The sequence below is a fragment of the Clinocottus analis genome, unplaced genomic scaffold, assembly GCF_023055335.1.
Source record: "Clinocottus analis isolate CAN_PGR_092001 unplaced genomic scaffold, fCliAna1.0.p SCAF_16, whole genome shotgun sequence".
Lineage (NCBI taxonomy): Eukaryota > Metazoa > Chordata > Actinopteri > Perciformes > Cottidae > Clinocottus > Clinocottus analis.
In genome coordinates this window covers 11832516-11853742 of record NW_027175887.1, presented here as the reverse complement: position 1 = coordinate 11853742, position 21227 = coordinate 11832516, and the positions used below count along the sequence as shown (strand labels likewise).

At 42.4% G+C, this 21227-nt stretch overlaps 1 protein-coding gene across 4 annotated transcripts in view; it reads right to left on the bottom strand.

Moving 5' to 3' along the window:
- Window positions 1-5675: 5675 nt before the first annotated feature.
- septin9a (septin 9a) overlaps window positions 5676-21227 on the bottom strand; it is a 56356-nt gene continuing 40804 nt past the window's right edge. For all 4 annotated transcript variants that reach the window (XM_068577984.1, XM_068577982.1, XM_068577983.1 and 1 more), the window contains 9 exons: window positions 14320-14520; window positions 12861-12989; window positions 12475-12556; window positions 12049-12186; window positions 9697-9814; window positions 8327-8422; window positions 8068-8164; window positions 7315-7366; window positions 5676-6982 (listed from right to left, as the gene is read on the bottom strand). In XM_068577984.1, the coding sequence (XP_068434085.1) occupies window positions 6841-6982; window positions 7315-7366; window positions 8068-8164; window positions 8327-8422; window positions 9697-9814; window positions 12049-12186; window positions 12475-12556; window positions 12861-12989; window positions 14320-14520 (1055 nt within the window). In that variant the 3' untranslated portion in view covers window positions 5676-6840. The remainder of the gene's footprint in view (window positions 6983-7314; window positions 7367-8067; window positions 8165-8326; window positions 8423-9696; window positions 9815-12048; window positions 12187-12474; window positions 12557-12860; window positions 12990-14319; window positions 14521-21227) is intronic.

Here is a 21227-nt window from a genome sequence, read left to right as displayed (position 1 = left end):
ATCTTTACAGACCAGAGTTAAACACAGAGTTCATCTAAATACTGTTCTGTTCTGAGGACAGATTTACATTTGAAATCTGATTATATTTTCTCCTTCCTGCGTCACGCAGATCTAATCTCTAAGAAGATAAACAGAGGGATGTTAGAATTAAATGATACTAATTTAAAAATGTACCATCATTATGTGTGAGGATACAAATCTTCGATATTATCAAGGTAGTTCGGTCACGGTAGGATCTCATTGCGATTTTAGTATTGTGATAATGCAATTTATTACCTTTTTTCCCCAACTGCAAATTATGCAGTTTGTCAACATCAGTTTTATCTAATAAAGTGTTCACTCTGTTGCACTGCCAAAAGTAATTTTGCTACAATACAAATTATTGGGTGTTTGACAGACTGACCAACACTCCAGCTTTGTTTTGACCAACTTCCTGCTAATTTTACTGACTTCACCCAGAACTGCAACAGAAAATAGCTCTGCACCATCTAGTGGACTGAAAAAGCTATCGTTTCCAAAAGGTTTAATTTGTATTTGCAATACTGTATTATCGGCTTGTTGCATATAAAAAAAAAAAATCCACATATCAAGACAACATTGCCACATAAAATATTGCGATATTTGGCCGTATCGTTCCCTCCCCCCCATGATACGTGTAATACTTGCTCTCGAGCCACAATACCACATTACATCTTCTTCACGGAGCATCAACTGGTGAAGACGCCGTCTTGATGCCACTTCAGGTTCAGTCTTTTCACATTTATCTCATGTTTCAAACACAGGACTGTTGGTTTAAAATGGTTCAAATTGAAAACATTTTCAAATCATGTGGCGCTAATGATAACGTAGCTCGCTAGCTGCAGCAGATACAAACCTGCCATTGTCGTTTCAGCTGGAAGCTTTTTTTTTCTTCTTCAACCTCAGCCTGAAATCTAAGAATCGAGTGTTTTCAAAATGACGGAACGTTTCGATGTAAATCTTCCACGGTCGACGTTGCCAGCGCAGAGCGAGAATTACCAATCGTAAAAAAGCAGTTGCTGGGTCACGACCTCCAATTATGAGGAATAATACTCTGCTAATTAAAAAGAGATAGTGATGTATACTGTATATTAAGGTGCACATGGTGTTTGTCACATAGCACACACATACCTCCTTTTCTCCTGCCGTCTGCACACCAGTGGGTGTCTAATTATCTCACTCCTTAAGTGACAGCCACCAATCAATAGCAAGCTCTCCACCTACCTACTCGCTCAGAGGAATGAAAGCAAACACAGAAAGGCTTTTGTTCCCTGTATAGTGGGCTCACATCTCACAGCTACATATGGGAACTTAAAAAAAGATCACCATACTGTACACCATGCACGACAATATTGAACACATCAGAGCGGAGACGGTGGAGGCCGAGACGCTGTGGAGACGAAGTGAAGCGCAGAGTGAATTAACAAAGCCAACATTCCTCCTCTGCTGCTGACTGCAGGCTTAGAGAGGCTGCTTTATTGGTTCATCTGACTGACTACTGCAGCCACTGGGGGTGTGTGTTTCTATCTGTGTGTTTGTGTGTGTGTGTCTATACGTGGGTGGTTAGCATTCACACAATATTAAACCATCACTATAGAAAACCTCTCATGGAAAAGAGACGAGTCGACGGAGAGAGAGCAAATGCCCTGGGGACAGATGTGCATGGCAATGAAGTTTACTTTTTCTGTTAATCTCATGTTGTATGATATAATAAAGGCCAAGGAGGTTAAACCGGCTTTGTTTAAGGGTCGGGCTTATGGAATAACTCCTTTTAGCATCTTAAGGGACTTCCTACTGATGTGTTTAATTAGGTGTGGGCGGCTTTGTGTGGGGTTTATCAAGCCGGCAAACGTGGATATGACAACCAAGAGGGAAATAAAAGTAACTCCTATACCTCTGCTGCTCTGTTCACGTTTGCCCTCGGTGTCGCTGGAAGCGTCTAACGGCAGTTCCACGACAAACAGATTGGGCAGACAATCAACCAGGACTTGATCTTAAAGCTCCGTGGCAGAAGCTCGATAGGCTGTCAGCTTTGAGGTCAATAGTTTGCCATCATTCTTCCCGTCACTCTCCTTTCCCGCATTCTGTTTTTCGTTTTAATGCCGATCTACTTCTTGTTAGCATTCGAGTGGAGGAGCTGCCGTTTCTGGTTAATTTTAGCATCAGTGTGTGTGGACTGCTTATGTGCGTATATGCATGTCCATCTAAGTATTCGCACCTCCCTCATGTGGATCGCCGCTGAAAGTGAAAATGGATTTCTTAGTTCCTCTCCATCCTTCTTTCTACCCCTCTACCTGCATTCATCACCAACCCTCTCCGTTTGCTACCGCGGCTTGAATCTTTTTCATCCTCCATTACTATTCACCTGGACTCCCACCTGGCTGCATAAATTAAGCTGGCTTTAAAAGCCTCTTTTCCAGAGCCGTGGAGGGCTTTATTCACCCCCATCTCTGATGAAATTTGCAGGCTGTCAGGAGACTTGAGCAGGAAAGTCAAACACCAATCTGGCCAACGTGTCCTTGCTGCAGGAGCACGTTTAGGATTTTTTCCCCAGGCACCTACACACTGATTGAATCGTTTGTTGTGCGGCAAGTCCTGCATGCAGATGATATTCACAAACACACAAAACTACAGATGAGTGAGCCAAAGACAAACTGGGCCTCGCTGCATATAGTTCTACAAGTTCCCGAACCTTCATAATGAATTTTTAACACTGAAACAGTGTATTTCAGCTGTAAAAATGCCTCACTAAAAACAAATGTATGGCAAAAATATATACATATATTAGGTGTAAAAATAGACACTGAGATCAACACAACAGATGTTGAGCAGTGTATTGATTTTGAGGACAAACCAGGGCAGAAACTATCCATCGACACAATTATGGGAAGTATAACGAGACACCAGTAAAAGAGACAGTCATTTCCATTACAGCAGCATAAGGGTTGACATAATCTATGTATGTCGTTTAATTACGCACAATAATTAGCCAGAGGCAGGAGCTCTCTTCCTCCTGGTCTTTATACAACACTGGCAAGCAGGTTGACACACACAGATAAACGAACACGTCTGCATTCTTATATTACGACCGGTGACTGGCATCACAAATACTGCGTGAAGCGTTTGTTCCCACAATAAAGTGACTGTTTGAACCCATATTTACCCTTTTATTAAAACCCGTCTCTCCTAAACACCCCAGTCTGGATTTCTTTGTGTTTCTCCAGTCCTTCCACACACAATGTTTTGGGATTTTCTTGATTCTTAACCCGCATCAAAGCGATCCAAGCAAACACACTCCTCTGTTCAGTCAGCTAATTGAATTTGCATCTGACTTTTAATTAACAGCCGGGTCGATTTGCATGAAGTCGGATCATTTGCATATGGTCGGCAGCCCCTCCCCCCTACATGTCTGAGTGCCTGGCACAGCGCCAAGGGAAGAGGGTGGAAACTGACATTGGAGAGAGGAATAAGGAGGGAGGAAGGGACGGATGGAGGAGGAGAAGGTGAGGTGTCTGCCAACAAAGGAGAGGAGAAACAGCAGATGGGGGGGAAGGAGGAGACAAATGGGGGCAAACAACAGGAGGCTGTAAGTGAGGCAGACACGTACATACAGTTACACACACGGGGAGGAAAAAAAAATATGCACAACATGATCACCCTACGCATGCACACACGGCAGCACACTGGCATAAATATCGCCACAGATTTTGCAATCAAGTTAGCCAATTAAAACAATCAAAGGGGGAAAAAAAAGAAATTACGCGATGCATGCTAAACAGTTACACTCGTCTTACGAACAGGTGTTAATTGGTGGCACGTTGTCGCTATGCAGATGAGCTGGGCAGACACGATAACAAGATATGGGAATGGGGAACATGTTCATGTTGCTGTAGACATACGTGTACAAAAATTAGCCTCTAGTTTAGATAGTAGATACGGCAAGTCGCTGACGAGCACAACCCTCCCCCAACGACACAGACACTAGTGTAACCATCTCTTGCATATTCACACACATACGTTGAGAATTCGTCAAAATGTTTCCTGTCCAGAGGGCTCGCTTTGCTCCAATTGGTCCCATCCATCACACTGTGCCAAGTTTGACCAATAAGCATGTACTCGGCTATTAATACCCATCCAATAATGCAGAGAACAGGGGGTCAGTCTTGTCTATCCAGCAATATTGTGTGACAGTGGATCACATACTTGAATCTGCAGTGCAATCTGGCAGCCGAGTGGCAAAGCTGTCAAGGTGTCACTAAGCGTTAAAGCAGCCGGCTCGGTGCAATCTGGAGCACCGTGTTTACTGCATAAACTGTGTGTGAAACTCAGTGTACACTCAAGCAGAAATAACCCCGCAACCCACACACTACAACCCCACACGTGCGCGTACACAAACACACAGCCTGTCAACAAACTCTGGGCGAAACCAGCACAGAGTTTCTGTCTCCGTCTGAGTCGCCAGACTTCATTAGTATACAGAAAGAATGCGGCTCATTAAGGAATGTCATTAAGGCGGGTGGTGAAGCTCTGGGCGGCTGCCAACAGGACGACTGCTGGGTGGCATGAGGCGAGAGGACGAGCCGCGACCAGCGAGAGTTGGGGTGCAGCTGCTTCGCTCTGGTTCCCAGGGGAGATGGAGAGGGAGATGGAGAAAAGGAGTACGAGAATGTGGGGGTCTCAACTTATGAGCAAAGGTTGTAGGGGTTTGCCAGAGGGTTGGGGGGGGGGGGGCGTGCAGGCGTGTGCCGTCTTAATACTGCAGAAGATGAGGCGCAGCAGACGCCATCTTAAGGAGCGATGCAGCAAGTCGCCATTTTGAAGCGCATGGGGAACAAGTGAATCGATAAAAGACGAACATCAGATTATGCAAACATCTCAGCCGGAGTTGACATTCAAAGATGATCGAGAACTCACCAGGTCAGATGACTGCATGAACGTTGCTGCAACAATTTTGATATCGGAGAAACAACTGATGTTCTACATTTGGCCAAACCTTCAGTTTCTCTCACACGTACGTGTACAAAGAGGATTTATTGACGCATTTACGTTCAAAATCAAGCATGACGTAAGTTAAATGTGACATGAAACATTGTTATTGTAGTAGTGTTTACTTGATTTCAGCCGTTAGCTCCATCTACTCTCTGCTGCTACGACAGTACCTCAGGGCGCTGACGTCGGCACATCCTCACACCGATCAGAGGCCCTTCCTGCTGAGGATTAGTCTTCCCCCATCGCTCTTACTAAAAAAGGAGGAACACACACACACTTTTGCATTCAAGTAATTAGTGCTAATCAGCCATGCACTGGCCTGGCAGGCGGCCATATTGATTTCAGAGGCTAATCAAGGAAAAGCTTGATGACATGGCAATTAAATTGCATCAGAATGTGAATTAAATCTGCAATTAAATGCTTTTGGGATCCAGTGGAGCAGAACAGTGTATAAAATGGGATCTTCTGCAGGATGTGAGCGGATGAATTCACACAATGCTCCACTGCAGGGTCTGCAAATGTATTGATGGAGAGAGAAGGTTCATACAGTCGTTTGGAAAAAAAGGAAAATGTATATTTTTAACTAATATATATTTAAAAAAATAATCAAAGAATTTATATATTTACAACTTTAATTTTTATTTCTTTAAAATAAGATAAAAGAACATTTGTTATTATCAATAATACAAGTACAAAAAAAATGTATGAGAACACAGAAGAATATACAGCACAGAGCATGACAGTGACAGTTTAGGCAAATATATATGGTTCAAACTGATAAAGATCCTTGATATATCATCAAATAGACGAAAAAGTGGGCCAGTCATTGGAAGACCGGAGATGAACAAGAAAAAGAAGATTGAAAAATAACCAAATGTTGTCAACTTGGCACCAACAAACCTGCTCTCTTTCCAGTTTCAGCCAAAATGCTAACAAACGTTCCCCAATAAATAAGGCACTACGATTGGCCCAAAAGCAGGAAAAGGATGTGTGTGTGAGTGTGAATAATCTGATTAAGTGGACCACAATTGATGATAAACTTTCACATTTTATATCATGCATAAATACTTATTCATCTTAAATCACTCTTAAGATATTTCTATTAATAAAGATTGACATGAATGGGAATTTTAAAAAAGGATGCCAACATCCCAACATCCATAATTAACATTTAACAAACGGTTAAAGCAAAACACAGCTTGTGACGGAAAAAGACACGAACATCTGATGTACTCGTTGATAACCTTTTGGTTTTTCTTTGTTGAGTGCAGACAGACAGAAAGACAGACGGGTATGACTGCATGTGCTGTTCGGCCTCATTCCAACATGCTCATCAATGACGGGCAATGTAGTGATTGAGTGCAATGGTGAATTATAATCGCTGCTGGGAAAAAAAAAACAACTTAAAAGTTGAGGAGATTAACATGTTTCTGGTTAAGGCAACTCTGGCAATGGAAGATATTAAGTGTAAGTGGTTTGTGTTTGGCAGATGCCTTAATGTTCGGCACCACAAGGAAAAACCACAAAAGTTAACCGTAAGATCTGGAAGCAGGTAAAATCTAGATATAGCACTTTAAGAGAAATCTAACTTCTCTTCACTCTCTCTGTCAGCAATAGTGAGAGAATAGTGTTTGTTACTGAGGCAATAAACGGACATGAACGGTCCATCCAGCCGTCGACAGTCATTGAAAATAAAGTCCCTCTGGCAGGCTTTTAAGTTTCTATCCCAACTGTGAGATGGATGGAGTGGTGGAAGACTGTCAATGAAGGTCAAAGTCTCATAGCACATTAATTACACCCAGTTGAGGTCGAATGCACGGAGGCAGCGGGCGTCTACATCTCGTGGGCGGCAAGATGATGCTCTGGCATACCGTTGGCATGAGCCACCACCGTGTTATTCTCATTAAGGCGCCGCACACGATACATTTCATAGTGGATGCTGCTGGTGATGTCCTTAATGTTCTGCATATGGGTCCTGGAAGAACACACACACACACACACACACACACACACACACACACACACACACACACACACACACACACACACACACACACACACACACACACACACACACACACACACACACACAGAGAGATTAGAAACCAGTAGAAAAGATGGACAAACCTCAAAACTCCACTTTTGCATTTACATATTAGTCTTCTTGCAGAAAAATACGTGTCAAATGCAAATGATCATTCAAAGAAGATCTTTTTTACATGTCATAAAACACACACCGACACAAGGCTGCATGAACACAGAAAAATGAAGACCAAGACAAAAAGATATAGAGAAAATCCCCCTCACCTGATGAGGAGATCCCGTAAATAGGCAAACTCACAGTGGGCTATGTTCTCAACTGAAAGAAACAAAGAAGGTACGAGTTATCAGAAATAATTTAAAGTCAGCTAATACACCCAAAAGAGACAGTATGGCAGTTGTGAGGAAGGCTTTGTTGCTTTTTAGGTTCCAAAACAGTCCACTAGATGGAGTCAGTGATCTCAACACTCAGCCAACACAGACTCCTCCTGAAGAGATAAGCCTATTCCCCCTGTCGGGCAGCCAGACTTCTCGGCCTGAAATAAGTGATACAACGGGGAGCGAGTGTATTAATTAGGTTATCCTGGCGTTCTCCCCCGAAGCAGGCCAAGGGGGTCTTGCATGTAGATTTTTGTTTGGGGGGTGGGGGAGGGGGGCATTTGTTTCCTAGGTCAGAGGAAAGGAGATGTGTGGGGTGGGGGAACCAAGCAAACAAATCATGCCTCTTCAGACAGTGTACGTCTGCTAGAGGCCTAAGCCAGCTGCATGGCACACGACACCAGTCTGAACACTGAATGGAGCATTGTTTCATTGACTGGCCTACTCAGCGAGGCTTCAACCAGTCTCCCTTTTGTCTGTTCTTCTCAACAAAACCACCACAGAGTTAGTTATGGACATACCAAGATATTCTCTCCTGCAGTGTTTCTTCCAAAAAGAAAAAAAAGGAGAATGAAAAAGTGAAATGGGGAATAAGTATTGAAATGGTAGGAAAGAAGAGAAGAAAAGGGGAGAGAGTTATACCTTCAATGGTCCCCCACTTGGTCTTCCTCCCCAGCAGCCTCCTGCCATTGACCTGGTACTCCTGGTCGCTTCCCACCACAGCAAATGGGATCATCTCCTGCTCATGGGTTGCATAACAGACAGCGGAGTCAGAAATGATTAATTTTAAGAACATTAAAAATGACTGGACAAGATGACAAGGCTCTGTGGAAAGGCATGTCTGAGCATAAATGAGGATAATAGAGTTGCAACTCCTCCACATGTAGGAGTTTCCCCTCACCCGGATCTTCTCGTTGATCATCCTGTCCTCGGCATCCTCGTCAAATTCTTTCTGAGGGTACACGTCAATCCCGTTGGCTCGAAGCTCTTCCCTGATCTGGTGAGAGCATGTTCAGATATAATAAGTTATGTTTACATGACAGGGCTTCATGCTCAATTACATCTTTTTGCCCGTTTATGTTCACATTTGACAAGACCCATATCTGACAGGATCTCTGTGAACGGATGTCTGCCCTTAAATGTCTCACATGCAACCAAGACTGTCACACACAAGAGCCATGAGTTTGAAAATACACACGAGTTGTTGGAGTTCAGTGACTGTCGGCATACTGCTCAATTTAACAGAGTTGGGTCCTCCATTACAAAGATGATACTCCTAAATCAAGACATGACTCTGCATGACTCGATGTGCAACTTTACTGCTTGATAGGGTGAGTGATCCAAGTATGACGTGGAAGAACACACATGAATTCCCATATGACCGTTCTCACAGCAGTTTCATGATCGGTGACCGGATTTAGGACCATGTATAAAAAAATGGATCTGACAAAAAAAAAAAAAAAAAGAAAAAAAAAATCGCATGCAAAAAAGAAAAAAAAAGACTTACATCTGTGACTTGAGTCACATATTTGAGCCTTGCAAAGTGAATATAACCGAAGAGAAACACAACAAACCTTGAACCCACTACAGATTTGAAAGCGTACAAACTAAGGCCGTTAATTGCAGCAGTAATTAAACAGACAAGCTTGATGCAGTCCTGCGAGACATCAAACAAATGTACCTAAATCTGTGTACAGATTAAAGTGGTATTAACACTAATCTACCTTCTAATCTACTCCTAAAGTCTGACTTTAGTCGTTAATCGCTGTCGGTATACAACCAAAACCTCACAAGATGGATGCCCATTTGTCTACACACCAGGTCTGCCATGCACCGACACGTGCAAACACACACACACACACACGTACGTACGTACACACTAGCATGCCCATGCTGCGAATGAGAGGAGGGGAAATCCTGAGGTCTTTGCAGAATGCCAATAAAAACATACAAATGAACGGCTGCAGCCTTATTAACCGTGTAGAGGAAGTGTAGAAAGTAAAGGGTAAAGAAAGAGACAGATGCTCTTGAGCTCTTGCTGGAATCGAGCCATGTTTTGTGACTGTCCAGAGAGCGACTACAGGAACTTATCTCTGGTTACTGCTCCACAAACATGGAAAAATGAACGCATGAGAGGGAGAGAAAAAAAGAGCATGTTTCTAGATTACAGATAAATGGAAGAAAAAAAAAAAGAGACATTTTAGATAAAGTATAATACACAAATCTATTAAAGAACAAACAAAAGATGAAAAAGCACCAGATGAATGTTACCTTCTTTTTGAAGAAGTCCCTCTCCTCCAGGGTGAGTGTATCTGCCTTGGCAATGACCGGGACGATGTTGACCACCTTACTGAGACGTCTCATGAATTCTACATCAAGAGGCCGCAGACTGAGAGCGGAGAGAGAACATGAAAAATACAAGAAAGATGACAATTTGGGACTTGCAGTCAGGTGAGGCAGGGCCTCACGTATGTCCTGTTCAAACAAAGAGAAGAGACCAAGTCGAGGCCGTGACGCACTGTGCCTCATGTCAGATGTGCAATCCCTCACAAACTGCAGATTAAAAAGCACAGAGGTGAGGCAAACAGTATCTCTACCTCCATGAAGGGGGCAAGAGCCCACAGGTCGGGTTTATGCTTGTTCTGCCGTTGCTCTTCTTCTAAACTTTGAAAACTAAAAACATAAAAAGGAGGACTTTTACGACAGAGATTTTTGTCCAGAAGGAGAGAAGAATGAACTTAAAGTTAAATAAAGTTAAGACCATTGCAGTACGCTGTTTGGCCTTTTTTTATTTGTATTGAATGAGTGAATTAAGGAATCACAATGGCAAATTAAAAGCACACAGAGGGCGCAGAGGAAATGTGCATTTTCTCTGAGCTGCTATAAATTGGTGGAATCAAATATTCATACATTTGTAAATCTGACCGAGTCAGAGTGCCCACGTCACTGTTTGTAACAAACTCTCCACCAGGGGGCAGATGTTCCTAACAATTTTCCCAGATGGAGGAACTACTGTACTTTCTAACATACAGGATTAACAGTTTAAACTGTTGCATCCAAAACCTAATCATACTTTATACGTGTGGACATCTATTTAATGAGTATGAAAAGAGTTGTGTTCAGTTTGGGAGTCTTGCAGTTTGACAAAAGCATCTGCAAGTGGTTATGCTAGAGGATTCTGGCCTGGCTTACACACTTACACTTTGACAAAGACCAGCTATTGTTAACAACGAGTCTCATGCAAGAGCACACTCAAAAAGACAAAAGTGCAGAATTGATTGCATGCTCCTAGACACCCACGCAGACTCTCTGTCTCTCTCGTCCTTCCTTCCTCTCTCCCATTAGACTTTTTAAGGCAATCCTTGAGCAGCTGCTGGCCAGCCCATGTGACATCTGCAGAGTAGGATCAACATGAAACATTGCTGGATGGGGCACAGAGACAGGGGGCCTTTTCACACCAGCCCCCTGCCAGAGTAAAGGCAGTCCATGACAAAAAAAAAATGAATCGAGGTGCAGGCCATGAATAGTGCTGACAATCGACTGTCTGTGTCCTCAAACAAGGCTGACAATCCACAGCTGCCTTCAACATTTTCCCAAAACCGGCCGCAGCCCTCGACTCGAGTAACACAAAAGTAAAGGCTATAAAATGTGCTGTGAATCTATTACTTGATGGACACATGAGACTTTGTGCACTCTACCCCTAATTTCTTCTACTTGTACACGCCAACCCCCCAGAGCGCCGAACAGTGAGGCGCTGAACCAACACGGTGTGCAGAGGGACGGCAGTTTATGCAGTTCGATCAGAGCCAGATGTGCGTCTCTGTAAGAGATCCAGGGAGCGAAACGTGGGACGTTGTGCTGCTTCAGGGCCTGGCGAGACTGGTTTTCCGGGGATATGTTGCATCGTGCTGCAAAAATGTTTGTGTGTGTTTTCAATATGAGGGGTAACAAAAGTTTAACGTCGCCTCCCCACGAAGCTTAAGATCAAACAAAGAAAATCTGTATCTTTGTATGATCCGTTAGCACATGTTCAACGGCTGCATCGCTAAGTCGATTTGGAAATCCTCAACACACGCTCAACACACTGCAACTGCCAGTAACAGTGTGTTGTTTCGGGTCTTCTGTAATTCTTTTGTCAGCTACGGATCCATCAGGTAGGAAAGAAGAAGTTTACAAGATAGTGAACATGAATGTTGACGATGCAGGATCTAATATATTTACGAAGTGTTTACAAAGGAAGGAAATGCCTTCAGTGCTTTTGTTAGCCCTGAAACTACACTCAGTGTGTTTTAATGAGTTGAAATCCAACATTTTTTTGTTTACTCCCCAGTGCAGAGTTATGATATGTTAGCTGCTGGCAGTGGCTTCATCTATACTGTTCATACATGCAAATCCCGGAAAGAAAGCCAACGTGTGTATTTGACAAAATGTTTAACTTTTTTTTTTTACGCGTCTAACATGTTGTGTTGTTTCTCATTTTGAAAGGCAACAACGATAACATTGGAGTGTTTTTTTGGAGAAAACAAGGAAGAATAAAAATGCAGGCTTCTTAACCGTGTGTGTTGAACTTGAGTAACTTGTGTTCTCATATCTATATTTAACCACGTTCGCATGTGTCCTCACCAGTGTCCGGTCGGGGGGATGAAGTATATGCAGCAGTGGACTCTGGAGTCTGGAATCCTTTTCTTCCTGTTGATGTTGATCTCCTCCTGCAGGTACGCCTCATACTGGTCATTAATGAACTTCATAATGGGCCGCCAGCTAGTCCATGGCAGGGATGGATTGAGGAAACGATAAGGGAGGAAAGGACAGGGGAAGGAGATGAACAGATGGATGAGAAAAAGAGGAAGCAACAGAGAGGTAAAAAAGGAAGAGAAGGGGTAGATGGGTAAGTGGGGCGCCCAGTGAGTGAGAGGGGGAAGAAGATAAGGATATAGTGACAGAGAACAGGAAAAGAAAGAAGAAAGGGATGGGCTTCTGGTTAGACACAATTGTAATATGTCACTGTTTATGGACATTCAATGAAATGATGGTAAAATGGTTGCGTACCAGTTCTCATTGTTGATCTGGTCTCCAAAACCTGGTGTGTCAATGACCGTCAGCTTCATTCTCACTCCTTTCTCCTCGATGTCTGTACACAAAGAAATACACTTTAACGTCAAAAACACTCTTTGCCCTTCATAAACTCCGACTGAACCACGCGCTAGAGATGCAAAAAAACATTTAGCATGATTCAACTGCCAAATTTGAAACTGCGCTGGTTTTATGAGGCCAAGAATACTGTATAATCAAAGATCGTTTCATCCATGATTACAGTAATTAAATAAAAGTAGAATCAGAGCAAAATAAGGATAAGGTACTGTACACTTTTGGCAAACAGAAAACAAGTCAAAAGAAAGAACAGAGAAGAGTTGAGGGGTTCAAGAGGGCCATACCATGACTGATGGACTTTATTTCGATCGTTTTGGGGATCTTCTCTTGGGCGGTAGCGAGCACTGATTTACGGCTCACTTTAGACTTGAAGAGTGTGTTCATCAGAGTAGACTTTCCCAAGCCACTCTGTCCTGTAAGCAAAAACACAGTCAGAGGGGCAGACAGGGAGACATACAACACTCCACACATAGTAAGATTGCCATAAAAGTGTCATAAAAAAACCCAAACAAGATCCATTATTTGGACAGTTTGGACGACTCCACGCTGTCAGTTTTTGGGCTAAAGCAGAAACACTGTCAGAAAAGTCAGCAGGTCACATGACCTCAACCCAAATAGACCATCAATAAGACAGATTGCATCCGTGGGAAACCAATTTATCCAAAACAATCATAACGCATGGATTATTGTGCATTAAACAACTAGAAATAAAGAATTCCCTTCCAGACTTTTAATAAATACTACAATGAGTTAAGTATTTAATTCTGGGTACTGCGACACTGAATCAGAAATTAGCTAGCTAAATGGAAAGAATGAATGGAAATATAAAAACTACAACCTTAATTTGTTTATACAAATGCAAGAATGGCTGCTGTTTTCTTGGAAGGACATGATAATACGGTGAGTCTTGAAGTCCATGTTGCAGTTAAAAATGCTTATAACATGCTGCCCAACTGGACATGATGAATTAAGGGCCAGCAAGACTCACTCAATACTCTGTGAGTCATCATAAAATATCTGTTTATAAGGATGAGACCCTCTTTGACTCCTGCGCGCCATGCTAACATCGCCATGGGTTAATGAAGAGAAGTTTAGAGGGGCCCGCTGGACAGCGAACATCCATAGTTCAACTTGAGGTTAAGTCAACATGTAGAGCTTCACTGATTTATGGAGACACAAACTCAGACATTCGCATGTTCTTTACAAGAAGTGTACGCGTTGCATGCAAACATGGATCTGTTCCACCAGAATGGACGCAACAGCTGTATTCCTTCCTACACTGCCGTCACCTAAACATGGAAACCAAGTTTGTTCAGTTTTGTTTAACATTGCCTCCACTACTTTATTTAACTCAGTCTCGAGCCTAAGGCTGCTTCTAAAAACACACTTTTTTTACGAGACGAAACGCAAGACCAACCGGCGCGACATCATCCAGAGGAGACATACAGTAGGGAGGCAGTGTGGGTTTTACGACGGCTCCTGGTTTAAAAGGTGTCTGATCATAGGAATTAGAGAGATAGTTTTAAGTGGCTGCTTATTAAAATAAGTTTGAGGCCTTCATTTTCTGCCATGATTAGAGAGGAAACGGTATCATACCTGAATTACGAGACACATTTTATTACAGCTGACTGAGTGTCCTGTAACGGATTAATATTACATGTGAAGTTGACTTTGGAGCATCCACTTGATAACAACGCTCAAAGAATGAGAGAAAAATGTTTTGTGAACACATGCGTTACTTACCCACAACCATAATGTTGAGCTCAAAACCCTGCTTCATGGCCTTCCTCCTCATCTGCTCCAGAATAGCATCAATGCCCACGTAACTGAAGTCCGCACCGGCCTTCTCCCCGTACGGCCCACCAAGTGCTGGGGACACCATAGCATCCGGCATCACCGCCTCAGACATGGCACTGCTGCTGTAGCTGGGAATCACCTCCGGCCCTGATTTGAAAGAGAGAAAGAGAGAGAGAGAGAAGAAGGTTAGAGGGAATGAGATGAGGTGTGATATGAGGAGATTAAGGGTGTGAAGGAAATGAGGGTGGCTAGAAGTGACAGTTAAATGTCTGATTAGCAGTGGTGAGATATATAAAAACCAGGTAATGTAAGTAAGACGAGGAAGTGGACAAGAGTATGGTGTGATAGCAAAGTATGGCATATGAAAACATCCACAAGAATCTAAGATCCTATGAAAACACCTGTTGAATAAGAAACAATTTACTGTACTAAAAACTGCCAAGATACACAAAACCCTAAAGCAATACCAGATTTTTGGAAAGAAAAACAGACCAATGACACTTCATACACAGTATGTAGGGAGGACGTTATTGGTCACAGTTAAATGTTGTAGATAATACTCCATAAAACTGCAAATTGAGTCTAAACAAAGTTTAAAAGCAATCAAAGTTGATGGTCCTGGATTTTTATTTCTTTTGGACTGACTTTTTAAATAAAACACCCGACTTTCAAACAGCGCGAGTGGCTGTTTCATGCCAATACAGACTTTTGACTCAACAGAAAACTATTAGAAAATATACACAGAAGAATTAAAGCACTTGGCAGGAGGTTATTCCTGCAGTTTGTTTTGTTAATGATTAGCTTAATGTCCTCCTGTGGAATGCCTTCGGATGCATGTCCAATTGTAAGATAAATACTCAACTTTCAGTATGTTCACCACGGTCTGTTAACGGACTCCAATATGCATGCAGAAAGTGGCTGACCCTTAACAATGTGTTAAGTCAGCGTGGGTGAAGAATTTACAGTGTGTATGTATGTACAGTACTTCATGAAGCTGCTCCCCCAACAAGGCCTCCCTCTCCCTGCCCGGTGCAGTGTTACTGTCCATAATGGAGAGTGGAAAAGAGGGAGACGGCTGAAGCTGAAACCTGATCGGCTCACCCAGTTCCAGTTAGCCCTGGTCGCTCTCTCACTTTCTCACAGAGAGAGAGAGCGAGCGAGAGCGAGAAAACATGCTTACGTTTGTGCATTTAAGCACAGTGGACACCATGACACTGCGCACACGCACACGCACACGCACACGCACACACACACACAAACTTTCCTCTGATCACATTGCCGACCTGTAGGCGTGCTCATGCACATTAAAAAACGCATACTGTCAGCTGCTGCCAAGAATTAAACAGCTATTGGCTTCGAGCTCAGACACACATTTCCCTCCACCTGCCACAGGGAGAAAAGGTCCAGACAACTAGCCGGTTCACTTGTACTACTTCGGGGAATTAAATCAACGGGGAATGACAAGTAGAAAAGTCTACACATTTCAACCTGGCACGCATTGATTAATGGAAGAAATTTAGTGAAGAATAACATCACAGTGGAAACTCAAACGTGGTTCATACTCAACGTCGATATTGTGTGTCTGTGCGTGTGTCCTCGAGACTGACCTATGGAAGCAGCTCTCCTGGCCTCCTTCACCACTTCCCCATCCTGTTCCAGCAGTCAGTCAGCAACTCACTGAGACTTACTGCCCTCCACCTCTCCCCTGCACCTCCCACATTCCCGTACCTCTGCTAGTGTCTTTACTCTGTCAACCTCACCCTTTCCTCTCTCCACACACTGATACTGTCCAATATCCCCCGTCATCAGCTTCCTCGCCACTTCATCTCTTAGTTTTTTTTGTCTCTCCTTCTTTAGTCTGACATTACAACTCCGACTTCTTTCTCCCTCCCGCTGTTCATCTGGCCTTTATCTTCAACATTACATGTGATCTCCCTTTTCTAAACTCCCCTGAAGTCACCCCTTTTATTACCTTTATCTCTTCCTCACAAAACCTTTGTTTCTTTGTATCCTCTGGTCGCCACTTCATGTCAAGCTCCCTCTCTGCTCCGCCAACACTTCTTAGATAGCTATGTGCTGTAAACAGAGATGTTGGCCAGGGGCTAGCTCACCTTGACAGACAAGGGCTGTGACGACTGAGCCTCACCTGAGGCAGGATGCCATCAAAGCATCAAAGGGAATGGACATAAAATGAATCGAGTTAAAAGACACTTGAGATAAAGTATCAGCCTCAGAAAACTCAAATATCATCTAGAAGCCATGCCTGCAAACACTGAAAAATGCATTTTTTTGTTGATAGTGAACTAAACATCTTTAGACTGTTGGACAGGAAAAGAAAAAAAAAACTTTGAAGACATCACCCTGAATTTAAGGGAAACTGTGATGAACATTTGATTCATTAATCAAAACAGTCATCTTATTAATTGATAATGGGATACCTAGATGCAATGCTTCTCTCATTCGGAAACCATACCTCTTATTTTGTGATCAGTAAGATTTTAAAAAGGGAAAATAATATATTAGATACACCTAATCAATGATTACATCGCAGATGAAATGTCCCCTTGAGAGTTTAAAGCTAAGAGAAAATGGCTCGGTGATCGGGCCTATATTATTTTGGTACTTTTATGTTTATGTGTACAAACCAATACAAGATCTTGTACAAAATTGAGAGTCCCATTTCCTTGTTTGAGTACAGGCTACTGCGAACAATACCACCCACAGCTATCGTACTAACAAGCCCTCTCTTCTGTTTAACAAATAGTCAGGACACACAGATCCCAGAGTCCAAAACAGAGTGAATGGAGGAGAGACAGATAGATGTTCGCGTATCCTGCATCTCAACGAGCTGGTTTCCCAGACAGAAGGAGCAAGACTCTTCAAAGCATCGGTAACTGTCTTTCATGAGGGCACACCGCCAGTTTGCCCGAGCCCAAGTGGAGTCAAACACCGTAAAAGACTTGGCAAACACACAACACACACAAAGGAACACAAAGCGGTGGAGCATTACTGTGGGAAACCCAGCTCTACCCAACAAGGGAAATCAATCACCTCCATTACAGGTAGTAATCCGTTTCAGACCCATGTCGTCAACTTCAGTAAACTACAAACCCGACAAGTAAAGCTTACCGTGCCAATAAAATAGTCCTTAAACCATCATTAACTTCTTAAGTCAAAATTATACTTTGCGAGAAGATCAGTGACGTGTAAGTGAAGTAAAATCCTTCAACAGAGGGCGTACCCGTGATGTCCGCAGTTGTCCGTGCACACGTCTGTTAGTTAGAGTATTACCCAAAGCTTTACTATAAGAGAAGGAGTTCTACAAAAACAACAGTTTAGGCCCTTTGCACAAGCTGAGTGTCACTGAAATATGCAGGAACATTTCCTGTATGGGGTCACGTGTGAACGGGAGCAGGAATCAATATTCAGGCAAATCAGTACAGCCAATTTTCCACCTTAAGACCTTGTACGCATTTTAGGGAAATGGACTGATCACACCACATCTAATAAGTACTGATGGAGAAAAAAAGATAATCTGCTCTGAGTTAAACTCTTAGTAAATAACAATGAGTAGTATTTGTACCAAAACTTTGATTGTAGAGCTATAAATTGCCTCACAATGTCATAGAAATCAATAATGTCCACCGTCCATCATCAATGTAAGAGTTAATCATTCCTCAGCTATCCTCTAAAAGGTTTCCACTTAAATCAGTCATAGTTATGGGATTGCATAGATAGTGTGTTTCCCTAGAGTCTGTGAGAAAGCAAAATTAATTTTAGAAATCGGAAAGCAGAGAATGACTCATTGGAGCTTGCTGCAATCCTGTTTTCAATTACAGGCACTAAAGAATGTTTTTTGTCTCGCTTCCAGCAGCATTGGATTACTTTGCTTTTCGTAAATATGGCCAGCAGTCTCCTATAGCACAAAGCATTTTGGAGGAGAGAACAGAGGAGACACGAGAGCAATGAGAAAAAAGTCAAAGCAGCAAGTAAAGAGTTAGTCAAGAAGAGGAAAAAGGCAGGAGTGCCGGATAAGCATGAGATAAAGAGAAGAAGCAAAAAGGAACATCAGTTTTGAGTAGGAGAAGGTAAAACAAGATAAGGCAAGATTCGGTGGAAGAAAAAGGGAAAGAGGGAGGAGTTTGGAATGAAAAGAGGAGGCGGGGAGGAAACCGGGAAAAGGAGAATTTGTGATTTATTCCCCATTTAGGTGATTCCTCACAAACTACACGCAGGCCTTGAAACAGCCAAGTAAATACAGTTTAAACCAGTTGAACATGCCCCTTTATGTTGCTTTTTTTAAAGAAAAGAAGAACACAGTCAAAGTTATAGTTCTTCTACGTTTAGTGGAGATGAGGTCAAAACCACTGAGCCATGCATCAGCTGTCCAGGGTGTTGATCTTAACAGCATGGCGAGCAGGTCAGAGGTTGAGTTCCCAGTTTAGGTTGTAAATGAGTGGCGGTGAGGTTATACCCTTTATGACAAACCAGTGGTCTGTACGAACGGACTTGAAATCACAAGAGAGGAATCCAGAGGAAAAAAAAAAAAAAAAAAAGGACTGGAAACTTTGACCAAGAGAAGTTCATATGCAGGAGAGTGATTCACTCAATGAAAGGTTTAATAAGTCTTTCCCTTTATTTAGACACGTATAAGAGTGTGTGAAAAGAGAAAGTACCACCTATTTTCTTCCTTTTTATAAGCCATGATATGACATGTTTTCTTTACCAGTACTGTTACGCACAACTGTTAACACGTTCAGGATGACTCATCACTATTGTTTATACATAGTATTAGGGCTAGCTTGTTGGCCCTTGTTGTGGTTTGTTTTAATTACTGTAATACTACTAATCAAGGAGTTACTTGTAAAGTTGTTGTGGCTGACCGCATGCAACATTATTCACGATCCCTTGAAGTGGGCTTGAACTCACTTATTTTATGCCAAGGCATTCCTCTACTTGTCTTGAGCTCCATGTCAAACACACCGTACTAATCCACTAAATGGGTCGTTTGCATCTTTGCTCTGCTCTAAAATCTTTTCATGGGCCTTCTTTGAAAACATCTGCTCCTCCTGTCCTTTATTTACATTCCCAGACAGGACAAAGAAGGTTTGAGTCTCGTCGCTTCTTAATGTGGCAACATTTGTTTGTTTTGACGGTGACACAGATGCTTCTTCTGCAAATCTTGTGCATTGTGATTAAATCAAAAAAAGGTTTCTGTGAGACATTTCCCCCCAGAAGAGGAAGCAATGTTACAAACACAATTAAGGAAAGAATAAAGAGCATAAGGCCACTGAATTACTTTGAACTGGGGCTTCAACAGCCCTCCAGCACAGAATCAATTAGATACCCTGTACACATGGGTTCAGACCCCAGGGGAGGGATATAAACACATACATACAGCCTCATACTTTTTCCCACCCTCTGACAGTGAATCTCTTAATAAAAAGAGGGAAATTGGAGTGGTGGCAGTGCAAACATGGTCTGTTTTGTAATTAAAGTCACATTGTTTGTGCAGCAAGGCCCAGTTCCCAGAGTCCTCCTCGTCCTGCTCTCTTGAGAAATGTGCCCTTTGACCCTTGCAGGGTCCAATTTGCTCATCGTGTCACCTGGCATTGGACACAGAGTGGACATCGATCTGTGTGACATATGCGATACGCTTTCCTCTATTCATGACAATGAATAGGGCATGTATGATAACTACTCGTCACCTTTCCACAGCTTTGAACCGAAGCTACAGACATTTGAGAAATGTTTGTAAATTGCAGTAAAGACAGTAGAAGACCACAGGTTTGTCTAGACTGCCAGCGGAATGTGTTCAGTCTTCACTGGTGGTTGTGCACAAGAGGGCTGTTGTCTTTTTAGCCTCTTTAACGGCCTTTGACATGGAGGCGCTCATAAGAAAAGGTTCTTCAACTGCAACAACGGGCATTATGCATGGTTTAATCTATGTATTATGAAAAACAAGAGTACTTAACCTTATAGACTAACTCCTTAATCCAAAGCTCATTTATTTAATTTCTGACTTAACATCTTTAAAGGAAAGAAATTCAGTTGCAATATTACATTGCTGCGAATGACAACTTTGAACTTTTATTATTATAGCCTGAAGCAACTGCTTAACATTAACCTCTAAGGATGTTTACACAAAAGATTACTGAATCAGGACGTTTCCAATTGTCTGAGGTTGTTAGAAACAGACTAAATACTAATTTAGCTAGCTATTATCTGCTAGCTGCTCACTGACGGGAGTTGTTAAAGTCATTAGCCAGGCCGTGGTAGCTAGCCGTGTAGTTTTCAATCTACGTGTGCGGGTCAAAGTGTATCAGTGAAATGGTTCTCTGACAGCAAGCACGGTCTACAGGGTCAGGGGGCTCAGGAATCTGACCTCAGTCTTCACACATAGCTCACATCAGGGTGATGTCAGAAGATGTAAAGCTCTACGAAAACCAGATTCTCACATTTAGTTGCATGTCGGTATGCAGCAGAATATAGAATTATTTTATTCATTATTAATGTCAGTATATTGAAACATTCAGAGACTTTTAGAAATATTCCACATCTTATAATACTCAGGTAAAAGCTGGGACACCCTACGGTAAACGGGAAAAGACCCACTGTCCTGTGTGATAATATCAGCTCCTACACATACTGTTTCTGCCTTTACTACATTATAGTATGTCCTGATTCACAGCTGATCTTTTTGTGATGGACGAGCAGTTCCAGGTTCTGTTTATGAATGTCAGCTGAATGAAACCATTTAGTTTCTGTATGCCATAGGTTTTAAAGGTAACGTGACAACTGACGCAACAATTCTCTTACCTCACATTTTAAAACTCATTCCTATAACAAACACA